This window comes from Hyperolius riggenbachi, chromosome 2, assembly GCF_040937935.1.
Source record: "Hyperolius riggenbachi isolate aHypRig1 chromosome 2, aHypRig1.pri, whole genome shotgun sequence".
NCBI classification, from domain to species: domain Eukaryota; kingdom Metazoa; phylum Chordata; class Amphibia; order Anura; family Hyperoliidae; genus Hyperolius; species Hyperolius riggenbachi.
The window spans coordinates 466,707,593-466,730,836 of NC_090647.1; the positions used below are offsets into that span (position 1 = coordinate 466,707,593).

Below are 23,244 nucleotides of genomic sequence, written 5' to 3' on the forward strand. Positions count from 1 at the left end.
GCAGCTATGCATCCCAAAGGACGCATTCTCTGCTATGTGGGGGGCATCGGAGATCTTCAATTATCTTAATTGAAGATCGCAACATAAGAGGATACATTATTCATTGGATCGTTTACCGAGGATATTGGCATGGGAAAAATTTTTTACAGGTAAGTATTTCTGGGTAATTAAGAAAATTAAAGGACTTTTTTCGTGGTTGTGTTTTTATTTCATTTAACCCTTTGTGGGAATGGGTAAGGGGTACTTTGTACCCCTATACTCATTTCTCCTGGGAGGGGGTTGGGCATCTGGGGTCCCCTTCTTAAAGGGGACTCCCAGATGACACCATGAACCCCCGCAGGGAGTCGTCACCCCCACCTCCTCCTGAGGCACTGGAGGTGGGGAAGAGCCCCTTGTCCATGGATTGGACAAGGGTTCCAGGGGGGGCGAGGGGAAGGCTTGGCTGCCCCTCCGCCCCGAAGCCCCCCCGTACCATGGACCATGCGGGCTGGTATAGCTCAGGGTGCAAAGCCCCAGTCGGCCAGGGCTCCGCATTCTGGCTATCCCAGCCTGCATGGGGGACAAGGGGTTACAGAGGCTCGGGAGGGGGGACCCCACGTCATTTTTTTCAGATTTCCCACACTCGGCACATAAAAATAATAATAAATATATATATATATACACATATATATATATATATATATATATATATAACATTCCCAGCAATTTTGGTGTTTCTAGCTTTCAAAGGGGCTTTGCTATTAACCGTTAAAGTCGGGGGGGGGGGGGGGGGGGGGGTATATTTTCCCACGGTCAGAAGGAGATTTTCCATTGAAACTTTAAAATCGATTTTCTCAAAAACTATAAGGTCTTTTTGAAAAAATGTTTTTCCTCTTGTAGTCACTGCCCTCCTCCTACATACCCTGCAAATTTGGTGTTTTTACTATGTAAGGGGACTTTGCTATTAACCGCTAAAGTCGGCGGGCATTAAAGTCTATGGGAAAAATGCAAACCAAACTTTTTTGAAAAAAAGTTCCTGGTTCACTGCGAACGCGAAGCACCGAAGTTCTCCGGGAACCGTTCGCCGGCGAACCATTCGGGCCATCTCTACTTATTAGATAACTGCATGCATAAGCAAGTGTTCAGGTGTTCCTAATAAAGTATTCAGTGATACATAAATAGGCATTGAAATGTTATTCACAGGAGGTAAATGAATAGAATGTTGTCTTTTTGCATTGTTAGTTGTAAGGCCTCATTCTCTTCCTCCTGCTTTTTCTCGGCCTTTCCTCTGTAGCTTTACCTTTCCTCATATACTATGAAAATAATCATTTTTTTCTGTTGTGCCACTTCTCCTGAGCTGTTCTCTCTCCTATTATTCAGTCTTCTTTGCTATGTCTGTTCTTCTCCTCCTTACAGGTAGAGATATCTGCTGGACTAATCATTCAGTAGGAAATGCAGCACTGTGACAATAAGTGGAGTTAAGGTGTTCTTCTGCAAACAACTTTTATGGCTTCATTTAAGAGTAACCTCCTCACCTTTTCCTCATATTAAGCTTTAAGAAGACATGGGGCTGTGGCACTAAAGGTACAGAGAAGGAGAGGTCAGCGTATAACGTGATCCGAGACGAGTACCGCAAGCTTGGACCAATATCCTTTGCAGAGTTCAATGTGCTTCTGCTCTTTAGCCTCCTTGTCATCCTTTGGTTTACAAGAGATCCTGGCTTTGTTAGAGGTTGGGCTACTATCTACTTCAATAAAGATAAAGAGTAAGGATCTATTTTCAATTGCGTTTTCTAATTTTATATTTCTTTGATTCATTCTTTTTGGTGTATTTCCCCCCCCCCCCAAAAAAAAAACTTGAAGGGCTTTCTTAAAGCAGGAGGAACAGCCATACTACGTCAGAAAAAAAACACATGTATAAGTAGATAAATACAAAACAGATGTATTGTACTGTCCACATTTTGATTTCAGTGAATTTTATATAGTAAATGAAGAGAAGTCTTTTTCCCATAGTGTGAAGCTAAATCCTGATGTCATTTCCCCCTTAAGTTTTTTTCTTTTCTCCTCCATTTTGCTGAGTCATCTCAGGCTTGCTTGTAAACAGGTGTGAGCACAGGATCATGTTGCAGCCTCAGTCTGTAACACTGAAGTGTGCTCAGACCAATAAGTGAGAAGCAGGAATGTGGGAGGGGAGATGACAAGCTTTCTCCAACGTCTATGGCAGAGAATAGAGCCAGGCAGACAGATAAGGTTTATTACAGCAGAAAGATTTCTGAATAGATTGGAGTACTTGCACTGCAGGGTGAGATTCCTGGCAGCATTATAAACACAGTGCAGTGTTTAAATGGAATTTGATTTTGTGGCTGACAATTGATCTTTAAAGGGAACAATAAGTGACATATGACTTGATGTGATAGACAAGACAAATAACATTTATATTGTGCTTTTCTCTGACAGACGCAAAGCGCTTGAGCTGCAGCCACTAGGGCGCACTCAGTAGGCAGTAGCAGGGTTAGCGATTCTAGCCACTGAATGTACATGTTTATGTACAATGCCAAGCACACAGATAAATATGCTGTGATGCCTTTCTTCTTTCTCTGCCCGAAAGAGTTAATATTCTACTATGCAACTGACAGTTTTTTTTACAGTCAGGACCAGTTGGACTACTGATAAGGAATTACAGCCATAAAATACTTTGCTTTAGGAAGCTCAGTTCTCTGCCAGGAGAGGATAGATAAAAAAGGTCAGTAGTTCATATATTTGAGCACTCTGAGACACAGAGGCTGTTTCATTAAGCTGAGACAAAACAATGAATTTACCATAACATAAAATGTGTGATAGCTAAGTCATTTTTAGGAGTAGGAGGATAGATATGATTGTTTATCTCTTCACTTCAGATAGTCATTGAAAAAGTCATAAAAATCAATTGTTTTTCTTGATTTAAAAAAAATGTTTTACTTTCCTATACAACTGATCAATTTTGTTGAAAAAATTGGAAAGAATCATCACTCTTGGTTGAATTGTGTATGCCCACTTTTACTCCTTAAAATTATCCCTATTGTATAGTTACATTTCTTTAATTAACCATCAGATTCAGAAGGCAAAAATCATACTTTATGCCAACATTGTAAAAACGTATACAGGCACCAGTACCGCAATTGATGGAGAGAGGTATAGGCAGTGTGGGGTCAACAGCTGATTTTCACCGTCAGCACGTGGCGCTTCGTCAGGACCAGGGGTCATGTGCTGAGGTTTCGGTTTCTGGAGCAAAGCTAAACTTTCTGCCTAGGAGGAAGTTGGGTTAGACAGTATTTGTACAGTGACTTCCTAGCAATATGGTAATAATTATAACATTTAAAGGAATCCCCAAAAGAAAGCACCTGTGAGGCTTAAAAGGTGGTGTCTCCCCAGGAAAAGTCTCTTTTCTCCCCGGTCATTCTCTTCCTTTTTCTTACATGTGGCCCTTTTCCATTTTATGGAGCCATGGCAAAAATAATGATTCTGCAGTAATGTTTTTCCAAAATTGCTGCCGGACCCACTAACTCCATTACTCATGGTTTTTGCTAAGGTAAGGCAGTGGCACTGCTACCTGTTTAACATTGCCATGAATGAAATATAAGACGTTGTTCTACTAAAAGCCAAGAGAGGAGGAAGCAGGGAGAGGAGACAGATCTAACAAACATGAGACAATGAATAGACTTTTTCCAAGAACACTAAGCTTCCTATTGGTCTTCATTATGGCATGACCTATTGATTTAGTTCTTGTATTAAAAGTTAGAGACAGCAACCTAAAGACCCTCCTGATCCCTCTCTGAGGCAGAGCACAGCACAAATTATCACCCCACAGTGAGAGACACTCGCTGCCATGTAAGGAGAGTGCCTTCCTTTAGTTACGCACATTGCTTCGCTAGCAACGCACATAACATTAACGGCGGGTGGTCCTGCTGCTGTGAATTATCGCTGCCACGATACTTCACTCGTGGCCTCTACTGTATTAATTTAGATAACAATGAAAATTAACATATTATCACGGTAGTGATAATGCACAGGAGCTGGACCACCCGCAGTTAATGTTAAGAGCGTTGCTAAAGAAGCAATGCGCGTAACTAAGGAAAGCACGCTCCTTACATGGCAGTGAGCACTGCTATGTAAAGCATGCATAGCGCGCTCTACAGACCATTAAGTTTCACTGCTTTAGCAAATTACAAGTTTCCAAAGTGTAGTTTATCTTGCCTTGAAAGCTGCCAGTGCATTTTATTCCATCTTCTTTTTATTATATATTAAAATCTTCTAGTGAGCTGTTCTAGACTGTGTGTATGCTTGAAACACAGAGAGCTTCTCAGAAAGTGTTTTCAGTAACAACATTGGAATGTAAACAAAGATACTGTTATCTCCAATCTGGGTGCGGATCTCATGCTGAATAGCTATTCCATGGCAGGAAAATGTGCTGTATTTAACTGTTTCAATTATGTTCTGCTACAATTTTTTTTTCTGGGATAGTAGCTTTAAAGCTGTAACGAATCTATTTGGGCAAAGTAGAAAAGCTGACTTCCAGACCACTTTAATGGTGCAAATCATATGTCATTTGAACATGTCTGTATGCTTGTATGAATAAACCAGCATTCAGCAGTTCCAGCCTTCTTCTCCTCTCTTACATGCCATTAGATCCTCTGTTTTACAGTCAGAGCACATTGTTTTGCTCCAGTTGAGGTACTTGGTGGCCATCTACTACCCCCCCCCCCCTCCCCTCCTCTTCACCGCCTATGAAGTTGCAGTGCCAGCACTCTTCTTGTGTACTAAAGAATATTATGTCCAAAGTGAATCAGTTCTCCAATGCCAGTGTCAGACAATGAAAGGAGGAAAGGTAGCATCATGAGCAGCTCTCTCAGTGGTGGGATCTGACAGGTGTCTGTATCAGAAAATGGAGAGAGAAGAGAGTGCTTCTATGGTGCAATACCTTTACTTCAGTTTGCAAATTGCAAAAGAAATGAAAGGGGACATCATCAACGGTAGGTCAGAGGTCTGGAGTCCAGGCAAGCCCCGTGTAGCGGGCGATAATGACAACGCGTTTTGACATACCAGTGCGTCTTTGGCAAGTCAGCTTACGCTTTCAAATTTTTGCGATCATGTATGTGAAGTTCTTTTGCAATTTGCAAACTGAATTAAAAGTATTGCACCATAGAAGCACTCTCTTCTTTCCTCTCTCCTTTTGCTATGAAATACTTGCCTCACTTTGTAGTTATCATTATAAATATAACAGTACACAAATTGTTTTTCAGCTAATAGATATCCAATAACCTGTTTTTAATCTGCAGATATGTTACCGATGCCACAGTAGCCATATTTGTCGCTATCCTCCTCTTTGTTCTACCAGCGGAAAGACCGAGGTTTACCTGTTGCAAGCAAAGCAACAGCTTTGATGTTGAGGATCTTGAAAATGGTAAGCTTCACCAATAATACAGCCAAGGGTTGTAAAGAAGTCTGCAGTTTTCCTTTGTGCTGATCGCTTAATATCCACATTTCTAATCACATACTGGAGTTGTGCTACTCGCATTGTACAGCTGCCATACACATCAGAAAGTGGTCAGTAGTGTGCAGCCATCACGTTCCAAACTGATTTATAACTGCCTGACCAATGTGCCTGCAAAATATTGATACAAACCACAGCACTGCTCAAAGGAAAGGATAAAACTTTGCTTAACAAAAAACCTTGCCGTAGTGTACAGATATATCCACTGCCAGCTATTGTTACAAGGAACGCTTTTCAGCCCTGTCATTAGTCACTCTGCATTATTATTACTGGTACTGTGCATTTAGATAGCATGGAAATTGTTGGCAGTGCTTTACAGAGTACATTGAATAATTCATGTAGCTTAATATCCCTCATGGAAGCTCACAATTTAATTTCCACATACTAGAGTCATTAAGTCTTTTATCCCTATCATAGTCTAGGGACAATTTAAGAAGCTAATCATAGCTATTAGCACAGCAAAGACGGTGCAAAAACATCGGCAGATGGACTTAGGGGGGATCTTTAGGGTTAGGTGCCGGCAGGGGGGGTTCTAAGTGTTTGGTGTGGGGGGGAGGGGGATAGTTAGGCACCACCATGGAAGTTTTAGGGTTAGGCAGAGCCAGGGGGGATTGGTTAGTGTTATGCATCGAGAGGGAGGGTTATGCCACAGTAAAATATCTGTATATCTGTAAAAATTAAAGATTTTACTATCGGGATTAACTAGTACAATATCAGTAATTGTAGAGGCTATCTACAGTGCCATGTTTACCCGGGGCCCTTTTTACATGTACAATGGGGTACACAATGAGCACTTTTGTAGTGCTTGCCCATACCCGGGACAGGCAAAGCGCTGAAACGGGAACTGTATGAGGGTGGTTTCACTAGCGAAATCACAGCATTTGCGGTTTCACTCAAATCGCAAATGTGCTGCATGCAGCATTTTCAAAGTGATTACGTTTGAGGGAATGCAGGCAAAATAGCTTGCTTTAAAAAACACTCTAAAAATCGCAGTGTAAAATTACTGATTTCAATTTCGAGTGGATCCTAGCCCTTAAAGTGAACCTGATCCAAGTAAAAATATTTAACATAAACTCATGATGTACTTGCAAATTAATATTACATACTTACCTCACGGTCTGTTTCTCTCAGAAGGTCACCTTTTTCTTCTAATAATGATTCCTTCCAGTTCTGATTGATTGTTTCATTACTGAAAAATATCAGCTGCTGTCAGTTGTAACTGAAAGGACAATTGATGTGCAAGGTAATGCCCATGTTTCCCTATGGCTCAAGTGGGCGATATTACGGTTTAACAGTAAACTGTTATGGGGTAATGGCCATTTTTAAAATGGAGGATGGAGAATTCCATCAATCACAGTGGACAATGTGGGAAAAGAGAAAAAGATTGAGGGGTAGACTACACGGGAGGTAAGTATGACGTGTGTATGCTTCTTTTTACTTTTAATTTAGATTGCAGGTTTGCATTAACCACCCTGGCGTTCTATTAAGATCGCCAGGGCAGCTGCATGAGGGTTTTTTTTAAATAAACTGAAAGTTGGCTGCATGAAAGCCCACTAGATGGCGCTCTGGAGGCGTTCTTCCGATCGCCTCCGGCGGCCAAAAGTAACACGGAAGGCCGCAATGAGCAGCCTTCCGTGTTTGGCTTCTCCTGTCGCCATGGCGACGAGCGGAGTGACGTCATGGACGTCAGCCGACGTCCTGACGTCAGCCGCCTCTGATCCAGCCCTTAGCGCTGGCCGGAACTATTTGTTCTGGCTGCGCAGGGCTCAGGTGGCTGGGGGGACCCTCTTTCGCCGCTACTCGCGGCGGATCGCCGCAGAGCGGCGGCGATCGGGCAGCACACGCGGCTGGCAAAGTGCCGGCTGCGTGTGCTGCTCTTTATTTGATCAAAATCGGCCCAGCAGGGCCTGAGCAGCACCAGGGCCGGCCTTTGACCTGAGCGACCGGTGCGATCGCTCAGGGCGCCGGCTTCCAGGGGGCGCTCGTGCCACCTGACCTGGCCGCAACTGCAGGGCCCCGGCTGGGTCCGTCTCGCTCCGCCCCCTGGTGCGCTGCTGGGGGTGATGGGGCAAACATGCCCGTGTCGCCGCCGTGATGGAGGGTGGAGCCGCGGGGAGGGCAGCCCGACCTCTCCCTCCCTTCCTCTCCGGGCACCCTCCGTGCTCCCCCCCTCCGATCCGATGCAGACTGCTAAGGGAACAACTCACCTTCCTGGTTCCGATCGCCGGCTCCTCTCACTTGCTGCTGGTCGCCTCTTCTACATAGCCGCTGATGCACAATAAACTTCCTGCTTAACATGAAGTTTATTGTGCATCAGCGGCTATGTAGAAGAGGCGACCAGCAGCAAGTGAGAGGAGCCGGCGATCGGAACCAGGAAGGTGAGTTGTTCCCTTAGCAGTCTGCATCGGATCGGAGGGGGGGAGCACGGAGGGTGCCCGGAGAGGAAGGGAGGGAGAGGTCGGGCTGCCCTCCCCGCGGCTCCCCCCTCCTCTATGGGGGGGGGCTACCTACCTACCTACCTACCTGGGGGGGGTGTTACCTACCTACCTACCTACCTACCTAATCTATACTGGGGGGGCAGCTACCTATCTAATCTATACTGGGGGCACCTACCTATCTAATCTACACTGGGGGCACCTACCTATCTAGCCAATACTGGGGGCACCTACCTATCTAACCTATACTGGGGGTAGCTACCTATCTAATCTATACTGGAGGCACCTACCTGTCTAGCCAATACTGGGGGAACCTACCTATCTAACCTATACTGGGGGGCAGCTACCTATCTAATCTACACTGGGGGCACCTACCTATTTAGCCAATACTGGGGGCACCTACCTATCTAACCTATACTGGGGGCAGCTACCTATCTAACCTATACTGGGGGCAGGTACCGATCTAACCTATACTGGGGGCAGCTACCTATCTAACCGATACTGGGGGCACCTACCTATCTAATCTATACTGGGGGCAGCTACCTATCTAACCTATACTGGGGGTAGCTACCTATCTAACCTATACTTGGGGCACCTACCTATCTAATCTATACTGGGGGCAGCTACCTATCTAACCTATACTGGGGGCACCTACCTATCTAACCTATACTGGGGGCACCTACCTATCTAATCTATACTGGGGGCAGCTACCTATCTATCCTATACTGGGGGTAGCTACCTAACTAATCTATACTGGGGGCAGCTACCTATCTAATCTACACTGGGGGCACCTACCTATCTAGCCAATACTGGGGGCACCTACCTATCTAACCTATACTGGGGGTAGCTACCTATCTAATCTATACTGGAGGCACCTACCTGTCTAGCCAATACTGGGGGAACCTACCTATCTAACCTATACTGGGGGGCAGCTACCTATCTAATCTACACTGGGGGCACCTACCTATCTAGCCAATACTGGGGGCACCTACCTATCTAACCTATACTGGGGGCAGCTACCTATCTAACCTATACTGGGGGCAGCTACCGATCTAACCTATACTGGGGGCAGCTACCTATCTAACCGATACTGGGGGCACCTACCTATCTAATCTATACTGGGGGCAGCTACCTATCTAACCTATACTGGGGGTAGCTACCTATCTAACCTATACTTGGGGCACCTACCTATCTAATCTATACTGGGGGCAGCTACCTATCTAACCTATACTGGGGGCACCTACCTATCTAACCTATACTGGGGGCACCTACCTATCTAATCTATACTGGGGGCAGCTACCTATCTATCCTATACTGGGGGTAGCTACCTAACTAATCTATACTGGGGGCAGCTACCTATCTAATCTATACTGGGGGCACCTACCTATCTAATCTATACTGGGGGCATCTACCTATCTAATCTATACTGGGGGCAGTTACCTATCTAATCTATACTGGGGCAGCTACCTATCTAACCAATATTGCAGGTACCTACCTATCTAACCTATACACTGGGGGCAGCTACCTATCTAACCTGTACTGGGGGCACCTACCTATCTAACCTATAGCTGGGACAAGTATACTGGCTACCTATACTGTGGGCACTCATCTGGCTAACCTATACTGGGGGGGATCTGTAGCTGGACACTTACACTAAGGGGGGAGGGGGATCTGCTGCTTAAATACACTATAAGGGGATCTGCGACTGCAAGACTAGTAGCCTAAGCCCATATACACTAAGGGGGGGATCTGGTCTTGTATATGTAGGCAGATCCCCCCTTTAGTGTATATAGGCTTAGGCTACTAGTCTTGCAGTCGCAGATCCCCTTTTAGTGTATTTAGGCAGCAGATCCCCCCGCCATCCCCCCCCATTAGTGTATGTGTGTGGTGCACTCACACGCAAAGAGGATGAATGTGGGGGGGGGGGGCACCAAAATCTGGTTACGCTCAGGGCGCTGTGAAACCTAAGGCCGGCCCTGAGCGGCACCCTCTGGCGGTAATGGACGAGCTGAGCTCGTCCATACCGCTAAGGTGGTTAATGTTTTAACCTTTTTATTCTGTATCGAGCAATCACTACAAGCGTGTTATCATAATATACCTCAAACAGGCTGGCTTCACATAATCACATGATGGGATTCTACCCTGAAAGTGCTTGGGTGTCAGTATATCCCCTGGCAGTGCTTGAGTGTCAGTATGTGCCCTGACAGTGCTTGGGTTTCATTATTTTTCCTGACAGTGCTTGGGTGTCAGTATGTTCCCTGACAGTGCTTGGGTGTCAGTATGTGCCCTGACAGTGCTTGGGTGTCAGTATTTCTCCTGACAGTGCTTGGGTGTCAGTATGTGCCCTGACAGTGCTTGGGTGTCAGTATATCTCCTGACAGTGCTTTGGTGTCAGTATGTGCCCTGACAGTGCTTGGGTGTCAGTATGTTCCCTGACAGTGCTTGGGTGTCAGTATGTGCCCTGACAGTGCTTGGGTGTCAGTATGTGCCCTGACAGTGCTTGGGTGTCAGTATGTGCCCTGACAGTGCTTGGGTGTCAGTATGTGCCCTGACAGTGCTTGGGTGTCAGTATGTTCCCTGACAGTGCTTGGGTGTCAGTATGTTCCCTGACAGTGGTTGGGTGTCCGTATGTTCCCTGACAGTGCTTGGGTGTCAGTATGTGCCCTGACAGTGGTTGTGTGTCAGTATGTGCCCTGACAGTACTTGAGTGTCAGTATGTTCACTGACAGTGCTTGGGTGTCAGTATATCTCCTGACAGTGCTTGAGTGTCAGTATGTGCTCTGACAGTGCTTGGGTGTCAGTATGTTCCCTGATAGTGCTTGGGTGTCAGTATGTTCCCTGACAGTGCTTGGGTGTCAGTTTGTGCCCTGACAGTGGTTGTGTGTCAGTATGTGCCCTGACAGTGCTAGGGTGTCAGTATATCTCCTGACAGTGCTTGGTTGTCAGTATGTGCCCTGACAGTGCTTGGGTGTCAGTATGTTCCCTGACAGTGCTTAGGTGTCAGTATGTTCCCTGACAGTGCTTGGGTGTCAGCATGTTCCCTGACAGTGGTTGGGTGTCAGTATGTTCCCTGACAGTGCTTGGGTGTCAGTATGTGCCCTGACAGTGCTTGTGTGTCAGTATGTTCCCTGACAGTGCTTGGGTGTCATTATGTGCCCTGACAGTGCTTGGGAGTCAGTATGTGCCCTGACAGTGCTTGTGTGCCCTGACAGTGCTTGGGTGTCAGTATGTTCCCTGACAGTGCTTGGGTGTCATTATGTGCCCTGACAGTGCTTGGAAGTCAGTATGTGCCCTGGCAGTGCTTGTGTGCCCTGACAGTGCTTGGGTGTCAGTATGTGCCCTGACAGTGCTTGGGTGTCAGTATGTGCCCTGACAGTGCTTGGGTGTCAGTATGTGCCCTGACAGTGCTTGTGAGTCAGTATGTGCCCTGACAGTGCTTGGGTGTCAGTATGTGCCCTGACAGTGCTTGGGTGTCAGTAAGTGCTGCATCTTGTGCTGTATTCTGTATAGCTTTTATCGGGTGGGCTGAGCTGGTTGGTCTCCACAGTTATAACTGATCTCTTAATTCTCCCTCTTATATTTATTTTAGAACAGGAAGAGTCATTTACATCTGCGCCGTTACTGACATGGAAGGTGGTTCACAAGAAAATGCCATGGAGTATTGTGCTTCTTCTTGGGGGAGGCTTTGCATTGGCTAAAGGGAGTGACGTAAGCATATTCATATTTCTGAGAACACATGAAGCTGGTTCCAAGTATGCACATTGTTATTGCGCACTTTCTGTATTTTTCAATATTATGTTTGATAAAATGTGTAGAGTTTCATGCCAAGTCAAACTGTGTCCTGGCAGAGCTCTCCACTGAACAAGAACATTACGGACCAATCAGCTCTTTTCTAAAAAAAAAAAAAATGTAACTTAGAATTTATAATAGGATAACATGTTTACATAAATCAAACAATAAAGATCATTAAGGAACAAAAAAAAAGATAAGTTAAAGGGAAATTTCCACTTTTGTCAAGAAAAAACAATACCTTTACTTCAGCTCTATACGTTGCAGGATTTGTGGCAAACATTTATGCTGCCTTAGTGATTAGGACACATGTGCGAAGAGAGTACCGTATATACTCGCATATAAGCCGACCCGCATATACGCCGAGGTACCCACTTTTCCCTCAGAAACCAGGAAAAAGTGATGGACTCATGTATAAGCCCCCTCCCCAGTATAGCCCACTCCACAGTAGCCAGATATGCCCCAGTACAAGTCAGCACCCCTACCCATAGCCAGATGTGCCACAAGGTTGATAGTTGTATCTCAAGACGCCACTAGGTCAGGTCATAGATATGGAAGATGGATAGGAAGAATCCCCGATAATTGCACCGCTGACACGTTGCTTGCACGCTCTGCTACACAAAACAGGGGACGCAGGTAGTCTTGAGCAGCTCATTCTGCATAACAAGTTGCAGGGGATGGGGGGCACGGACACAGCAAGGAGCCAACTGGCAAGAGCGGATTTACTAGTGCAAGACCCTTACACTCCTCTGCCAGTACCAAAAACCTGCTCCACCATCCGTTTTGCTCCACTGACTCACATATAAGCCGAGGGGGGTAACTTTTTAGCAGATTTTTTGTGCTGAAAACGTAGGCTTATACACAAGTATATACAGTAAATAAGGATTACTGATCTGTGCAGCAAAATTTCTGGATGGGATACACAAAAGAGTACTGTTACATTGGTTGCAAAGAACTAAAAATTTAGTTTGTCAGTTTTACAAATTCATGTTTGGCTGTAAATTGAAATGGAAAGAATATTCCTGATAACATTATAGCCATTATTATGTCCAAAATATATTTTTGTAATATATAATATTTTCCAACCCCACCCCACCTTTCATCCCCTGAAATATTTTCATACGTACTTACTTGAGTCTTCATCTTTGGGAGTCACTTGACCATCACCTCCAGGTAGACCACCAGGTTTCACCCGACGCTAGCTGGGAGTTCGGCGTTCTGGGTATCACTCCTTTCCCACAGCCACGCCCATCTGTACAGAAGTGCACAGCAGGGAGGGTTAGTGGCAGACCAGCTCTTACCCTTCCCACTGTTGTCCAATGACATCCCAGGACCATTTTCAGGAGGGCTGACTTGTGGTTCCAATAGTAACACTGTTGTCGAAGTGGGTAAGCATGCTGAAGTGACCACTCCATATTCTCCCACAGGGAACAACAGGAAGGAGATTGAGTGGCAGCAAGTACTACACCTTCACACACTCCTCCAAGATAGCCTAGACCAGGGATGTCCAACTCCAGTCCTCAAGGGCTGAGGTTCTCACACATTTCTGGCACAGCTCAAAATAATTTATGGGACATCTCTGGCCTAGACCCAAACAACCACTTACAGGCGGCTTGCAAGAAAAAAAAAACTCAATAAAGACGCACCATCCGTGGTCTTGTCCCTCACAGCAGTGCTTCTCCACCCAAGCTCTCTTTGGGTTTGATTCACTAAGACAAATAGCAAGCCTTATCAAAGTTAGCATGCCTTATCAAAGTTAACACGCCTTATCAGAGTAGCATAGTGAGCGCTACAAACTCGCAGGAGCTCAGGGCAGGACCAGTGGAGCTCTTGTCAATGCCAATTAGCAGACACAAGTTCGCTATGCTACTCTGATAAGGCGTGTTAACTTTGATAAGGCGTGCTGACTTTGATAAGGAGTGCTATTTGTCTTAGTGAATCAAGCCTTTGTCTCTGACTCTGCTTTGCACGCTCCCTCACGTGCTGCCACTGACCTTCCTTAAGGGGGCAGTGATGTCTGTTGCTGGAGGCAGGTTGAGCAAGCTGCTTCGCCTATTCATTGGGGGCTGTGGGTGAGATAATCATGTCACTGGCAGCATGATTTGTGTTTATGGATTTGTTTTGAACAAAAGTGAAACTTTCTTTTAAAGACTCCATGGCCTCCATAGACAAAACATATCTCTTGCTTTATCTCACCAGTTTTTTCTCACCTTGGGCCCTATGTAATTGCAGAACTTTTCATTAGCTTTGTGGACTGATGAGGAGTCGCAGCAGCAAACTTGTAGCCCCATTTCACACAGCAGTGAAGAGAGGTGGGAAGTGGTGTGGCAGTGGTCCTGGCAGGTCAGCACTGCTGCTGCGGGAAACAGAGGCATATCTGGGTAATATGGCGTCAACGGCAAACGCTAAAATTATGCCCCCTTCCTGTTTATTGTTTAAAAGGTACCAGAGTTTAAAATGCCCCCGCATACATGAATTCAATTGATTTGCCATGTGCCTCAAAATTTAATAGTCACATGCAGAGAGGGATTAAGGTTTAATGGGGTCCTAGGCAAGTATTATCTTTGAACCCACCCTTGATCGCCACCTGGCTTTTTTGGAAGTTTTGAAGAGAGGCTAAAGTCAATTAGGCCCTTAGTGTCTCTCCTCACCCTAGGCACATGCCTAAGTTGGCTTTTGGATGATCCAGCTCTGGTCACATGCTTCCAGATAAAATAATCAAATAGTTCCATACCTCCAGATAAAAGAATCAAGTAGACACATACTATGAGATAATTCATAAAGTCTTCACATGCCGCCCAATAAAAATAAAGTCACAATCATCCAGATAAAATAATCAAGTAGTCACACATCCAGTGGCGTAGCCTTGGAGCTATGGGCCCCGGTGCGAGTTTTACATGGGTCCCCCCACCACTCTATATATAACACTTGATACGGCGCAACAAAACCTGCCTTGGTCATACATAGTATTAGAGGTGCAAGAAGGGGTTGGGGAACAGTGTGTTAATGATTACTACTATTCAAAGCATCTATAGAAGTGATTATTACCACCACAGGACCAATAAACAGCTAATGCTTTGGTTGAGGAAGGGCCCCGATGCGGTCGCTACCTCTGCAACCCCTATTGCTACGCCCCTGCACACATCTCCAGATAAAATAATTAAGCAGCCAGGTGCCTCACAATAAACAAATTAAATAGGCAGGTAAATCAAGATAAAACAATTAAGAAGCAAAGTCCAACCATGCATACATAAATTAAGTGGCCATGTTCCCCAAATAAAATAATAAAGTAGCCATGTGCTCATATATATATAAGTATTGGGTAGCAAGATGTATCCCTAGATATTAGGTAGCCATAGCTGTCCCCCAATTGCTGGCTGGGTGCAGGGTGTTTGCTTGGGGCTGGGTGCAGGTTGCAGGCTGGCTGGGGCAGGGTGCATGCTGAGTCTGGGTGGCTGGGGCAGGATGCATTCTAGGGCAGGATGCAGGCTGGAGCTGGGTGACTGTGGCAGGGTGCAGGGTGGAGCTGGATGGCTTGGGCAGGGTGCAGGCTGGAGCTGGGTGACCATGGCAGGCTGGAGCTGGGTCGCTGGCGCAGGATGCATGCTGGGGCTGGGTGTAGGCTGCTGCAGGGTGCATGATGGGGCTGGGTGTAGGCTGCTGCAGGGTGCATGATGGGGCTGGGTGTAGGCTGGGGCAGGGTGGCTGGGCCTGAGTGCATGCAGGGGCTGGGTGGCTGGGGTAGGGTGCAGGCTGGGACAGGGTGCTGGTTGGGGCAGGGTGCATGCTGAGGCTGGGTGCATGCTGGGGCAGGGTGCAGGCTGGGTGGCTGGGGCAGGATGCATGCTGGGGCAGGATGCATGCTGGGGCAGGGTGCAGGCTGGGTGGCTGGGGCAGGATGCATGCTGGGGCAGGGTGCAGGCTGGGTGGCTGTGGCAGGATGCATGCTGGGGCAGGGTGCAGGCTGGGTGGCTGGGGCAGGATGCATGCTAGGGCAGGGTGCAGGCTGGGTGGCTGTGGCAGGATGCATGCTGGGGCAGGGTGCAGGCTGGGTGGCTGGGGCAGGATGCATGCTGGGGCAGGGTGCAGGCTGGGGCTGGGTGACTGTGGCAAGATTGAGCTGGGTGGCTGGGGCCCTCAGGCAGTGGGGGCAGGAGGGGAGACAGACAGCAGAAGGGTGGCTTGGGGCAGGCAACGCGTTGGCGCCCATGGCACAAGCCATGCCTGCACCCCTCTGGATAAACACTGGTGGGAAACAATACCAGGGTGGTGCGGCACAGGTGTATGGACATTAGGAGAATGTCAAGATGCATGGCAATGTGGTGGTGGCCTGGTGGGGATCGGCAGACATCGGGAAATTGTTGGGGTGCCCAGCAATGTAGCTTCGGGTGCAGTGGACATCAGGATGGTGCTGCAGTGCCTGACAATGTAGTGGTGGGGATCGGCAGGCCTCGGGAGAGTGTCGCAGTGCCCAGCAATGTAGCTTCACGTGCAGTGAGCGTCAGGATGGTGTTATGGTGCCTCACAATATAGTGGTGTACTTGAATTTGGAGAGAGTGTTGGGGTGCACAGCATTGTAGCTTCGAGTGCAGTGGACGTCAGGATCGTGTTGTGGTGCCTGACAATGTAGTGGTGTACTTGGATTTGGGGAGAGTGTTGCAGTGCTCAGCAATGTAGCTTCAGGTGCAGTGGACGTCAGGATGGTGTTGTGGTGCCTGACAATGTAGTGGTGAGGATCGGCAGGCATCGGGAGATTGTTGCAGTGCCCAGCAATGTAGCTTTGGGTGCAGTGGACGTCAGGATGGTGTTGTGGTGCCTGACAATGTAGTGGTGTACTTGGATTTGGGAAGAGTGTTGCAGTGCTCAGCAATGTAGCTTCAGGTGCAGTGGACGTCAGGATGGTGTTGTGGTGCCTGACAATGACGTGGTATACTTGGATTTCGGGGGAGAGTGTTGGGGTTCACAGCATTGTAGCATTGGTGATCAGAGGTGCAGTGGATTATATGGTAGTGAGGCAGCAGTGCTGTGGTGCTGAAAGACAGTTCCTCAGCACAAAACTTGCTCGCAAGGCAGGTAGAAGCAACCGCTCAGATGATCATGAATGACTGTTATTTACCTGAGTGAGGCTCTTCTCACTCAGACGTCACTCATTTTCTGGTAACTCCCGAGCAATGGTGAAGGAATAAGAAACTTGCACATGGTGAGCTTCTTATCACCTGGAATTGCATGTTGCCCCTATAATGCTGTAATATAATTTAAAACACCTAGCAAAAAAAAAAAAGTACTAAAATTAACGTGACAAAAGGGGACACTAGATAAAATGAATTTGAATGGTCTCTTTGAACGAAACTTGGGGAATGCAGTAGTGGTGGTGGGACAGTGTGATGTAAAATGGTAAGATGACACTTGGAGAATGTGAAGGGGATTTGAGGTAATGGGAGCTTCATCTTTAGGTCAGGGCAGGAATGGGGTGGGGACAGCAGATTATAAAAATAAACTGCAATATGGGTTTATGGTGTACTGGGATTTATGTAAGAACAAGATAATGTACACATGGATGAAAGCAATACAACTGATCAGCTCTTCCATTGGTGCTGAAATGCATAAGACCACTTCAAAATCAACCTAAAAATGAAAACATGTTCTTCAGGGAGAGAACCTATACTGTTTCAAGGAGAAAATTGTAGCTTTCATAGAAAGCTTTTACTTGGCTGAACATTCTGTCCTGTTGTAGGACTGGATGCCAGAGAGCAGAATAATAAAAAGAAATAAACGTTCTCTAGACACTGTTCTAGGGCGAGTTCAGATTGGTGTCTCCAATGTTTAGAATCCTTCTGTCTCTGATACAGAGTATGGCAGTGATGTGTATATTATGGTGTTTCTCGGGTGTCTGGGTACAGTACTCTGAATGCTATATTTTTAAAATGCAGAAGAAAACTGTAGTGCCCAGAGGATACCCATGCAAATGCAGAGAGAGAGAGAGCATAAAAAAAACTCTATGCAGGAAGCATCATTGTCAAGATTTAAGTGCTGCAAGGGAGGAGAGAGTATCAGCCATTAGCCACTAAGATACCTGTAAATTACATAGATGTGAGATTGATGCCTCATGTGGCTTAAAATTGCCATATAGTCAATCATTGTAAACAAGATAGGGACTCTAGGTTTGTTTTTACGATGAATATGTATGTAAATTGGAGCAAGTGCATTTACTTGTTAGAGCATCCCATAAATAATTACCTGTGCTCCTTTTGTGTCTCCTCTTTGCCCCCTATTGTGCCTCCTCTATGTCCCCTTTTGTGTCTCCTCTTTGCCCCCTTTTGTGCCTCCTCTATGGCCCCTTTTGTGTCTCCTCTTTGCCCCCTTTTGTGCCTCCTCTATGGCTCCTTTTGTGTCTCCTCTTTGCCCCCTTTTGTGCCTCCTCTATGGCCCCCTTTTGTGTCTAATCTTTGCCCCTTTTGTGCCTCCTCTATGGCCCCTTTTGTGCCTCCTCTATGGCCCCTTTTGTGCCTCCTCTATGGCCCCTTTTGTGCCTCCTCTATGCCCCCTTTTGTGCCTCATGCGCCTCCTCTTGTCCCTTCTGTGCCACGTTTGGTGTGTCTTGGGCCTTCCTTTGTGACTCCTATGTCCCCATTAGTACTTTCATTAGCACAGTCAATCCAGCTGTGCATGCACAGTAAAACTTACTATCCAAAAAAAAGACGAAGGGCCCATTTCCACTATCATTTGAATACGATCATCTTCCGGTTCACATCCATATATGCGATAATGGGAATCGGATATGTGCTGCGGAAATCTGCTGCTCGCTAACCATAATTTCCCCGCGTCGCATCACACCGCATCGCGTAGGTAAATTTGCGTCAATGGAAACTACTCCATTGACTTGTATTGGTTTCAGTTTGTTTGCGGTGCGATGTGATTATCGCATCGCACCACGGCTAGTGGAATCAGGCCCGAACTGTCCCTCGCAGCTGCACATTAGGCATTGATGATGTGATCAACCCACGGGGATCTTATTGGCTGACGGCAAAAGCAGCAGAGCACCGGCTGCTCTCCGCCTTTGTGTGTCACACACAGCCACTCCCCTTTTATAAGTAAGAGTCGTCTGTAAGTCGGATGTTTGTATTTTGGGGACAGCCTTTATAAAGCAATTGAGATCTTAAAGCTTTAAAGTCAGAATATTCTGTTTTCCTTTGAAAAGATGGTATAGAAGCCAGAAGTTACTTATTTGTTGAAAATTTTCAGGAAGTCCATCCCCCTAATGGTGGGTTACAAGGACAGAGCCAGTGGAGGTCCACTTAAAATATAATGTGTGGTCCTTCCTTTGGCTAGGTCAGGTGCTGCACTTGAGGGCCTCTATATGTTACAGTTTTACCACCACTGCTCTATAGTATTTTTGCAATTATACTCTATTTATTTTGGTGACTACTGATAGCACCTTTCAGTGACTTTCATCCTAAAAATGAAAATGCCATAGATCAGTAGATCATTCTATCATACCGATATTTGTTTTTCTTTACAGGCTGCCGGACTTTCTTTATGGCTTGGTCAGCAGATGGCATTTCTGAACGGCATTCCGCCTTGGGCCATTGCCATCATCTTGTGCCTAATGATCGCTGTCTTTACAGAATGTGCCAGCAATGTTGCTACGGCGACTCTCTTCTTGCCAATCCTAGCATCTATGGTATGATTATAAGACATTTTAATGTAAGACACAATAGCTTCAGAGCTGACTGCTACAGTAGTTACCATAATTACTCTTATGGTGCCCATACATGGTACAATTTTTTCATTTTTTTCAATTAGATAATTTAGTTCAATTATTAGATCAAATTTAAAGATGTTTCCATCTTGTCCGATCAGATTTTTATTAGAAAAAACAGGATAGTCGTTCATTTTGATTGATTGATTGTTTTGGTTGAATAAACGGGAACTTTAAACGTTTTTATTGTACCGTGTATGGGCACCATTAAACTGATTGTTGGATAATCCTCTTTTCTGTTAAATTGTGTTTTTTTTTCTGCAAGCTGATTCTGGGCTGCTCCGCTTATTAAAATTTTGTTCTTCTTTTATATAACGTCAAACGGAAGGCACCAGAAGGTAAAATATATATTTTCTTGATAGTAGTACATTTGCATATTGGTATAGCCTAGCTAGCTCTTTCAGTATCTACTTATAAAAACTCCTTAAAGTGAACCTCCAGACTAAAAATCTACTCAGCAGCACTGACAGCGCTTGGTGTTTCTTTAACAGTTTCACAGCATCAGAACTTTGTTTTTCTTACCCAAGCCTCATTTTTAGCTGCACAGAAGCTAAGCTCTGCCCCATCGAAGAAATCTGCCCGTGCATTTTTCCCCTGATGCTGTGCAAAGCATGATGGGATTTCTGATCTTGTTTTTCTCGTTGACTAGCGCATGTAGCTGGGAGGGGTGATCAGGACACAGGACAGCTGGAACTGTGTCTCATGCTCCCTGTCATCTCCTTTCAACCAAAAAGATGCCTGCCCCATGAAATCACAAACATTTGCCTGTTCTTTTAAAACAGGGTGGGTAAGAGATGATATTACCCATCTATTTTAATTAACATACCTAATGTAACTTAATGATAGTATGTTTGTTTAGGCTGAAGTTCCTCTTTAAAGGGAACCCAAGGTAAGAGAGGTATAGAGGCTGACATGTTTATTTCCTTTTAAATAATGCACATTGCCTGGCTGTCCTGCCACTAGTACTTTAAGCCACAGACTCTGAACAAGCATGCAGATCAGATGTCTATGAAAAATCTGACAACATAGGTCCCACACCTCGGGTTTCTTTTAAGGACCAGAGCAGTTTTGACAACTTAGCTATGTCCCTATTCAATCAGCAACTTTATCACTACTGACTACTAAGTGTGTATATGTACCGTATATACTCATGTATAAGCCAACTCGCCTGTATGCCGACCCCCCAACTTTTACCCCAGAAACCAGAAAATATTGAATGACTCACGTATATAAGTTGAGGGTAGGAAATGCTGCTGCTCCTGACAACGCGCGATTGGTTGTTGCATATTTTATATGGGGGGTTATTGTATACCATGTACCTTGTGTCTGCACCCTGCGCACAGAAGTCCATACACACCACACTGTCTTTACAAAAACACCTGCAGGAAGCGCGAGATTATGTGTACGGAGGGCCGCTCCTGCTATGATTCTGGCCAGTCAAGCACAAGATTATGTGTACGGAGGGCCGCTCCTGCTATGATTCTAGCCAGCCAAGCACGAGATTATTTGTATGGAGGAGCGCTCCTGCTATGATTCTGGCCAGCCAAGCACGAGATTATGTGTACGGAGGAGCGCTCCTGCTATGATTCTGGCCAGCCAAGCACGAGATTATGTGTAAGGAGGAGCGCTCCTGCTATGATTCTGGCCAGCCAAGCATGAGATTATGTGTACAGAGGGCCGCTCCTGGCTCCTGCTATGATTCTAGCCAGCCAAGCACGAGGTTATGTGTACGGAGGAGCGCTCCTGCTATGATTCTGGCCAGCCAAGCATGAGATTATGTGTACGGAGGAGCGCTCCTGGCTCCTGCTATGATTCTAGCCAGCTAAGCACGAGGTTATGTGTAAGGAGGAGTGCTCCTTCTATGATTCTGGCCAGCCAAGCACGAGATTATGTGTACGGAGGGCCGCTCCTGGCTCCTGCTATGATTCTAGCCAGCCAAGCACGAGGTTATGTGTACGGAGGAGCGCTCCTGCTATGATTCTGGCCAGCCAAGCATGAGATTATGTGTACGGAGGAGCGCTCCTGCTATGATTCTAGCCAGCCAAGCACGAGATTATGTGTAAGGAGGAGTGCTCCTTCTATGACTCTGGCCAGCCAAGCACGAGATTATGTGTACGGAGGGCCGCTCCTGCTATGATTCTAGCCAGCTAAGCACGAGATTATGTGTAAGGAGGAGTGCTCCTTCTATGATTCTGGCCAGCCAAGCACAAGATTATGTGTACGGAGGGCCGCTCCTGGCTCCTGCTATGATTCTAGCCAGCCAAGCACGAGATTATGTGTACGGAGGAGCGCTCCTGCTATGATTCTAGCCAGCCAAGCACGAGATTATGTGTACGGAAGGCCGCTCCTGCTATGATTCTGGCCAGCCAAGCATGAGATTATGTGTAAGGAGGAGTGCTCCTTCTATGATTCTGGCCAGCCAAGCACGAGATTATGTGTATGGAGGAGCGCTCCTGCTATGATTCTGGCCAGCCAAGCAGGAGATTATGTGTACGGAGGGCTGCTCCTGCTATGATTCTAGCCCCAGCCAAGCACGAGATTATGTGTACAGAGGAGCGCTCCTGCTATGATTCTGGTCAGCCAAGCACGAGATTAGGTGTAAGGAGGAGTGCTCCTTCTATGAATTTGGAGAACCGTCCATCCAGCTCTGCTCTACCCCAGGCATCTGATTGTGCCTGCCATACGGTAACCCAGGCATTCGCCTGCAGATTAGCTGTTGTGCTCCCCTTTGGCCACCCACAGTGCAGGTGGCTCCACTGTGCGCCATTCACTGCACAGCCAGCAAGCCTTCACCAAGCCTGGTGTCTAGAAGTCCTCTATATATATTCCTGATGTCTAGTGGTCCTCTTTATATATCCCTGGTGTCTAGTGGTCCCCAATTAGCATGGCTCCTGATCTAAGTGGGGGGAGATGTCAGTTGTGAAATGACAGCTGAATATCCCCCATCAGGTGAGCAGGATTGTTGTGGGAGCGAGCAGACGCAGTCTAGTGAAATCTATGTAGAGTAGCAAAGGAAGAGAAATCACAGAAAGTCTGGGAGCCCAATCTGGTGCAATATTGTTAGTTGATTGAGGTGTGTTCAAAATCAAAAGAGAATATACTCGCAAGGATGGGTTGCAGCAGAGGCAACCACTCGTAGTCACAGGTGGGGAGAAACTGTCCCCACTTTTGGTTCCTAGATGGTCGCTGCTCCAGAAAATTGATTTATCCGTCGAGAGCTCTCAACTAAATCATCCTTAGTATATAAGGGATATTTACTATATTTAGCACAGGTAGGAGGCGACCGGTCTAAGTTCTGTCCTTGCAGTAATAGTGTTATATTATATTGTATATCAATTTTAATGTGGTCAATTTAGAAATAGGTAGATGAAGTCGTCCTACCTTGTTGATGTTTGGCAGGGTATAAACACAAGTAGAAGTTCAGGATTAAGAAATCAGTTTTTATTGATGCACTAGACAACGCGTTTCACGGACCATAGCCGCTTCCTCAGGTCAATAAAAGTGCCTGCAGTGATATAAGTGCGCGTATCCGGGCGCCAGATAGCTATCCAGATAGCTAAATATAGTGAAATCTATGCTCTGGCAGAGATTGGGTTCAATTACATGCTTCCATAAGTGGTTAATACCAATAATACCTCTTTTCTTTTGCAGTCCCTGCCTTTTAGTCCATCTTTACGCAGAGGCAGTTTCCAACTAAAACATGGTGTATTGTGAAGGGTTAATGTCATTTAATAAGATGTTTAAAAGATGAGA

The 23,244-nt window shown here is 46.1% G+C and overlaps 1 protein-coding gene across 4 annotated transcripts in view; it reads left to right on the forward strand.

Annotated features, from left to right (window-relative positions):
- The window catches only part of LOC137547042 (Na(+)/citrate cotransporter-like), a 147,464-nt gene that overhangs the window by 110,113 nt on the left and 14,107 nt on the right, over nucleotides 1-23,244 (forward strand). For 3 of the 4 annotated variants that reach the window (XM_068270179.1, XM_068270178.1, XM_068270180.1), the window contains 4 exons: nucleotides 1,532-1,744; nucleotides 5,294-5,418; nucleotides 11,533-11,651; nucleotides 19,252-19,413. In XM_068270179.1, coding sequence (XP_068126280.1) covers nucleotides 1,532-1,744; nucleotides 5,294-5,418; nucleotides 11,533-11,651; nucleotides 19,252-19,413 — 619 coding nt within the window. The remainder of the gene's footprint in view (nucleotides 1-1,531; nucleotides 1,745-5,293; nucleotides 5,419-11,532; nucleotides 11,652-19,251; nucleotides 19,414-23,244) is intronic. The other variant, XM_068270181.1, reaches the window with a different exon arrangement.